The following is an 8577-nucleotide window of genomic DNA, read 5'->3' on the forward strand; positions in this document are numbered from 1 at the left end:
TAGATATACTGTACATGTGCTGTAGAAATGTACCATTTACAAGGCTTGTACACATGTAGTTGATCTTCCTCTGTAATGCAAGTTAGATATTTAGTAGGCATCGGTCTATTCCTCGATTATAATAAATGTTCTTAGAATCCGGTAAAATCTACACATATATAAAAAAACGTACTTTAAGTGTTATTGTTGTTTGCATGTCAACTGCAAACTCAGGAATATATTATATAATATTACATATGGTTTCTGTAGAAATAAGCATTTTGTTGCCCATTAATAAAAAAAAAAGGACCGTCACACTGTATGCCCTTGCTGAAAGTGATGCCCATCTTTTCACAGAAGGACTTATGGGGACTGTTAGCCATGGATAAAGAAGATCAATTCAACATGACTCAAGTAGAAGACTCACAACTTGAGCCCAAATCTTACAACTGCTGCTCAATAGACGAGGAGTTCTTTCAGCTGGATGACAGCACAAAGCTGGTTGAAGTTCGGGTTATTCTCATCTTGGCTTACAGCACAATCATATTGTTTGGAGTGATTGGGAACTCCTTAGTGATATATGTGGTCTACAAGTTTAAAAATCTACGGACTGTCAACAATTTCTTCATCGTAAACCTAGCTGTGGCAGACTTGCTGGTGAACACGCTGTGTTTGCCTTTCACCCTCGTCTACACTCTTCACGGCGAGTGGAAGTTTGGTCAGGTGTTGTGCTTCATGCTGCCCTGCGCTCAAGGCTTGGCAGTGCATGTGTCCACCATCACCTTGAACGTCATCGCCCTGGACCGCCACAGGAGCATCGTCTACCACATGGAGACCAAGATGTCCAAAGACATGTGCGCTTTGGTCATCGTCATCTCATGGGCCGTAAGCGCCCTGTTGGCCAGCCCGCTCGCCATCTTCAGGGAGTATGGGACGTTCGACCTTTCACCGGACAAGTCTATTGAGGTGTGTACAGAGAAGTGGCCAGGGAGCAGCATGAACGGAAGCATCTACAGTATATCAGCGCTTCTGGTTCAATATTGCTTACCCTTGGCTATCAACTGTGTTGCCTACATCCGCATATGGAACAAGCTGAAGAAGCACAGTCGAAATGACCGTAATCAGAGCAGGAAGAAGACAACGAAGATGCTGCTGACCATGGTGGTGGTCTTCGCAGTCAGCTGGTTGCCTTTCCACGCGTTCCAGTTGGCCGTTGACATCGACAGCACTGTGTTGTATATGAAGGACTTCAAGCTGCTGTTCACTGTGTTCCATATTGTGGCGATGTGCTCGACGTTTGTCAATCCCATCCTGTACGGGTGGATGAACAAAAACTACAGGACGGCCTTTTTGTCTGTGTGTAAGTGTAATCAGCCCTTCAGTTTAAGGTCAAGACGCTCCAAAGGCAGAGAGACAGAGAAAGAGGAAGACAAGGTTTGTTCGGATTACAAATCAACAAATGTCTAAGCTGCACGGTCAAAGAAGGTTTATTGATTATCATTTGTGAACATTTGAAGTCCGGTTCTGTGTGGGCAAGTTGAGGGATGATGAAAACTATGTTGAAAGAAATGACTTAAACATTAAACTTAAACATAAAGTGCAGCCTGGTCTCACCAAAAGGCGGTGAATGACACACTATTTCTCTCAGGCCATCTCGCGTATAATTACAACGCATGTCATGATTTTTGCGTGTCATTTCACGCCATGTAGTCTCAATTGACTTGTATAGTGCAGAGATGGCGTTGTCATTTCACGCACAAATGTCATTGAGGGAAAACCCACGTGTTCGTATTTCTCCGACACCTTGCGGAGCTTTCTGTCAGAGGGTTGTTTTTAAATCAATATTTCATGTGAAGGATGGCTGAAATAACGGGCGTGAAATGCCCTAACCCTAACCCTAACCCTAACCCTAACCCTTACCCTAACCCTAACCGTAACCCTAACCCTGGGGAACCACGGGCGTTAAATGACACGCGAAAAGCTTAATATGCGTAGACATGCACGCGAAAAGTCATGAAAAGTGGCGTGCTATTTATACGCCCTCCCATGAGACCACGTAGTAAAGTGACTAAATTCACCTGACTAACACTGCAACAAAGAGGGGTCATACTAGCCCATCCAAGCAATGTGTGTCATCTCAACAATCAACAATTTATGCATAACATATGATTTCAAATATGGAGGGTATTCCTCTTCGCTGGTGCAGCCTTTTCCTGTGTTTGGCTTGTTTCACATTCTTTAGACTGTTCCTTCTGGTATCTTAAATAATTTGAAACCTAAATTTGAGCACAGATTATTCAACCTTTGGAGCTCAGTCAATCACACGCCCCCCTTTTATTGTCCTGACTAAAGCATACCTGAGCAGTGTTCTCACACCTTTCAGCCTCTAGTATAGTCCAGATGAGTGCTGAGCTGATAAAAATATTGATACACTTATGAGTCACCTTCAGTTAAGTGCTTTAACAACTTTATTTTGCCCTCAGTTTTCCCTCTCAGGCTGCTAAAAGCTTGCTCTGCCTCGGTTATGATTGTTGTGTATGCAGCCTGGAAGGAATAGAGCTCAACAGTGAGGTCCCGTTCATGTTCTGCATCAGGATTTTGATTCCAAACCGTAACGTCTTAACCATCAAATGAGACTGTGACACGATGGTTTATGCTCCCGTTGAAGCAGCAAGTCTGTAGGGCTTGCTGTTACCTTTGACCACCACCACCACCGCAAACGGCTCGTTAGCTGCTACCACTGAACTCACCGATCAGTTACACACAGTCTTGTATGTTCGTCTTTTCTTCTGTTTTCCAAATTTGTTTTTGCGCAGAATCACGTTTTATGGTCACAATTCGACTTGTGGCTGGCTGCCTTGGTTCCAGGCTTCAAACTCTTTATATACAGAATTTGGGAAACGTCATTGTAGTAAATGAACGGGGAAAATCACTTCTGGAACCAGAGCTGGTTGAAAAGTAGACGGTCACCGTTGAGCTCTCTACCTGCAGTCAGTATGCAGGGATTTTAAAAAAGTACAGGCATCTACAGATTCTATAAATGAAACTAAAGATGATTGTTGGGATACAGTACAGATGCTAAAATATAAATCTATGTATCAGCCTTTCCGGTCTTTAAGTCGTAAAACATAATGTCTTTTCAGAGTACCATTTCCGGGTTCAAGACTTATATTTCAACAATGCCGTTCCCCGATGTTTGAACAGATCTGAGTAAAAAAAAAAAAAACGGGATTGTCATTTTGCATGTGTCTCACTGGAGAAAGAAGTGATCGTTAAAGACTCGGCCACTGTTTGTTTTGTTCAACCAAGCGTTTGGATACGGAAACTGTATTTTAAAAAGGGTGTTATGTCAGACTTAAAAACCGGATGTCAATTTTCTCTTTATTGTGTCACCGCCGTTTCTGAAAATTACGTCCTTGAGTAAAGAACCAGAACACATAACTATCAACCCCCTGCCAATACAACATGACCCACTTTTGTTGCAGTGTTTGTAACCACTATTGTGTCACTTTAGGGATTTAAGTGCGTTTCTATGCGATGTTACATAATGTGACATTATTTTTCTCCTCCTCCTATAACGTGTCAATCTATCGAGAATACTTACTTTCAGTGTAATTCTGAACCCTAAAGGATATTCAAACACAAAAACCATAAAGTATACATCACATAGGTTACAATACAAAAAAGATTTAGAACACGCATAAATCACGTTAACTCTTGGGACTTAAATAAAACATATTTGCTCCATAAATTATCAAAATGTAGAAGTAGAGTCTTGCTCCAGAGTTAGTGTTTCTCTCTACCATCCCCATTCTGTATATACATTGATTTTTCTCTTCACCTCCTGACGTATGGACCATTTATGCTGATTAATACTAACAATAGCATCATTACGTGTGACTTTAAGTCTCGACATACTGCTGTTTCCAAGGTCAGGTGGTGATTCAGGGACATACAGTCAGAACATCCAGACTTCAACATCATGTGTCTGTTACCCTGAACATATCATTTAGTCCACTGGTTCTCAAACTTTGTTACTTGTACAACTGGTGGTACTCGAGCTTTCTCAGGTGGTACTTCAAAGAATCTCCAAAATATGAAAAATAGGAAACTTTAATCACTAAATGAATGTAATACTAAGAAAATACTTAATCATTTATGATACATGAAATCTCATCTAATCTCATCTTCAACCGCTTATCTGGGGTCGGGTCGCGGGGGCAGCAGCTCTAGCAGGGGACCCCAAACTTCCCTTTCCCGGGCCACATTAACCAGCTCTAACTGGGGGATCCTGAGGCGTTCCCAGGCCAGTGTGGAGATATGATCTCTCCACCTGGTCCTGGGTCTTCCCCGAGGCCTCCTCCCAGCTGGACGTGCCTGGAACACCTCCCTAGGGAGGCGTCCAGGGGGCATCCTTACTAGATGCCCGAACCACCTCAACTGGCTCCTTTTAAAGCAAAGGAGCAGCGGCTCTACTCCGAGTTCCTCACGGATGGCTGAACTTCTCACCCTCTCTCTAAGGGAGACTCCAGCCCCCCTCCTGAGAAAACACATTTCGGTAATTTAAAAATAGGTTTAGCATTTCCTGTCATATTTTTGTTTCAATATCAGCCTGCTACATAGTCACGTTCATAATCTACGAGCTAAACTGTGATGGCGAGAGAGTAAGCAGAGGTTAAATAATTAGTTTGAAAACACTGACAGGTCAGTTCTGATGCTTCCTACAGCGTGGCAGTGGCTGAAGACAGTCAACAATAAATAATCTTCTGATTTGGAATAAGCCTTCCTGCCCGTAGCTGAATAGCGTCGGCCTACGCTGCTGTATTTTAATGTTGGTCTTAGTGGTGGTACTCGAGAGAGCCTGATATTTTCTGAGGTGGTACGTCATGTACAAAGTTTGAGAACCATTTAGTCCATGTGTATCTATCAGCCATCAAATCAGCTATAAAAGGGTGACTAAAGGCTTTTGACCCTACTCTCCCTTTGAGTTACAGTGAATTGCTGAAATGCATATTAATTATTCTTCACATCTAGTTATTAGAAAGTCAGCACTTTATTGAGATCATAAACTAATGAACTGAAGAAAATACAACACAATCCTCTGCAAACAAAAACAAACAAAACAAAACAAAAATACGAAACAAACAAGTCCGCACCAGTCATCTGTCTACATTCAAAACAATGTATATATCATGCCTAACCCCCTTTCTGTGACAAAAAAGGTTAAAAACAGTTCACAAATAACCTTTAATCTATACATGCAATTATTATTATGAGCAGGTATATAGATCATTCTAACCTTTGTTTTAGTTTTTCCAGATTTGATTGAACGCCATTAAAACATCTAAAAACACACAACGCTACCTGGAAATGATTGAAGAGCGTATCTAAAAAACCTCTATCAAGTTTCATAACTCTATATTTTCCCTTATATGTCTGTAGTGTACTTTTCTACATTAGGCCGAGGTTGTTCCGTGCTTCTCACAGAGTTCGGTCAAGTAGCTGAACTGCTCTCCCATTTGATTATATCATTGTGACACCAATGAGACATCTGTGGTAAATGTCATTTTTGGGATTGTTTACGAATCAATAAGAAGGCAGTATTATGTTTTTCATACTCATGTTCACAAAAACTCACACTCACAACTGGAGCTTTTGTAGATATTTGGAAATATTAAAGTGTAATCAATGCTGAACTTCATTGCCTCATAATATGTTATAAAAGTAAAATATGCAGCTGTTTACAATCCAATCAGGATGTTTTTTTTTACAAAAGATAGAACAAGAACCTTCATTTATTCATCGAGTCAAGGTGCATCAAAGTCTGCATACTTTATAACCCTATAAAAAGATTTTTAAATGTTAAATGGAAATGCCGCAATGTCCCATTTTATCAGCCTGGTCGGTTTGTTTCAGCCTTCCTTGACGTTGGGGTCTTTGTTGTGGGGTCGGAGCTACGGTCGCAGAGGGATGTACATGTTTGCATTATGGGTTTAGCAGGAAACTGAAATAGGTTTTTGTTATTAGACGCATAAAAGGAGTTCCTCTCCCTCTCCAACTTGTCTTTGTTTGCAGCAAGCGTCCTAATTACCTCTGTGTGCTTCTGCAATGATTACACAGCTACTCAGATTTGAAGAGCCCTTCCTGTTGACCGGCCCCTCGCTGATTTACTCTGTGCGTACGTGGGGAGCCGAGGGACCGGCGTATTAGCTCTACATGTCCTTTTTTTAGTATAAGCTATTCATGGTGTATTCAGCACCGAATCGATAATTCTTTGTTTGCTTGTCTGATGTTATTGAGCATCTTCTGTCACAAAGTGTACCCTCAGGAGAAGGATACTCACTAATCAAGTCAAATGAACAATAGCTTTTAAACTAATTAAATTGATCCGTGTTTACTGATGGTCTTCATAAAGGGAAAGCACTTAGGTCACTCCCCATGTCTGTCTCTCGGCTTTCCATCCATATGGATTAATATTTGATTAATGTCAGTATGTCAGTGGCCAGAGTATCGATTTTGTCAATGAATTGTGTTTTGATTGTGCAATAATTAAGTGGAGCACAGTGAGACGGCATATTCACCGGAGATGGCTCACTTAAAGAACATTGTTTTGGTTAATGTGGCTCACGGTGTTCATGGGGGGTGTTGTTACTTTACAAAATATTTATGAGGGTTCAGTCATTCTGAAAACATTAGTTATTAGTATTAATCAATTATTCAGGGAGGCAGAAATTTCACCGCGTATGAAGTAAAGCTGCCCAACATTTCAATTTGCGTGCTCATCATATTATTCTAATATGGAGGGTTTTGCACTGATGGACAGATAAAATAGGTCACTATAGAGCTGCGTACATTTTCGGAAATAACAATATTAAAAGCCAACATGTTTGCAACAGTCACCTTCTTACACATTCAGCAGATATGAAGAATTAGCATTTATAGGGCAAATACTCAGCTGTGGTTTGGTCAAGCTCCTGAGAAGTATCTATGCTTGACTCTCTGTTCCGAGTTTAGTGATGCTGGGAGCATACGACGGGCTCGTCAGCATTTTCTTAATGGAAACGGCAATCTGAGGTCGATCATTCGAACTGCTACGAGTCAATAAAATAAAATGTATGAACCGTGAAACCAAAACACAAACGACGCCTTTCATTTCTTTAAAAAAATAAAACGTTTATGCAGCTTTAAGAAATCACTTTGGGGTCTTGTAACGTCCATTTTTGCTTGTTTTTGATACTTTAAAATTGAACAGTAACTCACTCAAAATATGTCCTCAATCAATAATGAAAAGCACTAGAGTGAATCTCGGCAGCACATATAGTTAAACATGATATAACTGGGTACAGACTTTAGAAAGAGACACTCTAGCTCCCCCTGCTGTCACAACAAGGGTCTGACCACAGGAGTCACTTCTCAATATACAGTATCCGCAGTAGACTGAATTATTGATGTAATGATGCTACTGTTGAGCCTTAACATTATAATTAAAGAAAGTACCCATAGTTGTCTCTACAGTGCAGTACTGTCATTGCAGAGTTTTAGGGGTTTGTGTGTGTGTGTGTGTGTGTGTGTGTGTTTATTGAGGTGACAAGTCACAAGAAGTTTTGACCGAGTGAACAATAGTTTATCTGCACACTCTTAAACCAGCACTAAACCACAGCATTTGATCGAATAAACACAACACTGTAGCTTGTGCTTTACTCGGCTTTCTACTTTACTGCTTGCTCTCACACTCTGCATGTGTGTGTGGTACATGGGCACGTGTGTTTATGTGTGTGTGTGCGTGCGTGCGTGCGTGCGTGTGTGTGTGTGTTTTAAGTAATGTACCCCAGTTTCAGCCTGGCCTACTGGAAAGTAGAATTTGAAATAAAGTTCTGTAGTTTTAAAAAACACACTAGTAAGGCTTGTTGTTGTGTATCATCAGCAGAGTCGGTTGTATAACTGTCTGTCAGGGCAGGAAATCTTTTAATCTCATCAATAATGTTTTTATCCCCACTGCCCTTTCCATCTACACTTAATTAAAATGTATCCTCTAATGAAACGCACAACTAATTCAAAAGGGAACAGCTTTGTAATATAAATACATTTTTTGTTTTGTTTTGTAATGGATGCTGAAGAAAACTCAAAGGAGAAAAGGGAGAATAAAATCACATCTTCATCCGCAGAACCTTCTCTACTCACTGGACTGAAGTAAACTGCTCTTTTTCTAATAGCTACAGGATCAATGGTGTTGCAAGGTGGTGTATTACATCACCTTAATTCTCTTTAGTTGCAAGTTCTTTGACATTACTTCACTTCATCTGGGTTCCCATTTTCAGACTTGGGTCCAGTCCAAACAGTGCGCTCAGCAGCAGTGGTCAAATACATCAGCGCAGGCGGTCTCACAGGGTGGCTGCGTTCCAGCGCTGATGTATTTCCCCTCAAAAAGAACCGATGATGAAGACCAGGCTTACACAGATTAACCACAAAAAACACATGTGCTCCCTCCCGCTCTAAGTGTGTTGAATTTCAGATGTAGTAAAGTTGAACGTAATGTGGTGCTGGGTTATTTCAAAAGCAGAAGAGAAATGTATCGTTTATAGATTTTCTGGTGGACAG

The 8577-nt window shown here is 40.9% G+C and overlaps 2 protein-coding genes across 2 annotated transcripts in view; one reads left to right on the top strand and one right to left on the bottom strand.

Annotated features, from left to right (window-relative positions):
• The window catches only part of LOC310963831 (uncharacterized protein), a gene marked incomplete at its 3' end in the record, with an annotated part of 270431 nt that overhangs the window by 194845 nt on the left and 67009 nt on the right, over window positions 1–8577 (bottom strand). The window lies entirely within an intron of this gene.
• npy2r (neuropeptide Y receptor Y2) lies at window positions 361–1446 on the top strand (the record flags this gene model as incomplete). Its single annotated transcript, XM_083927452.1, has 1 exon — window positions 361–1446. One exon carries the CDS (start codon window positions 361–363, stop codon window positions 1444–1446), a length of 1086 nt encoding a protein of 361 aa, XP_083783578.1.

This window comes from Echiichthys vipera (genome assembly GCF_963691815.1).
Source record: "Echiichthys vipera genome assembly, chromosome: 2".
NCBI classification, from domain to species: domain Eukaryota; kingdom Metazoa; phylum Chordata; class Actinopteri; order Perciformes; family Trachinidae; genus Echiichthys; species Echiichthys vipera.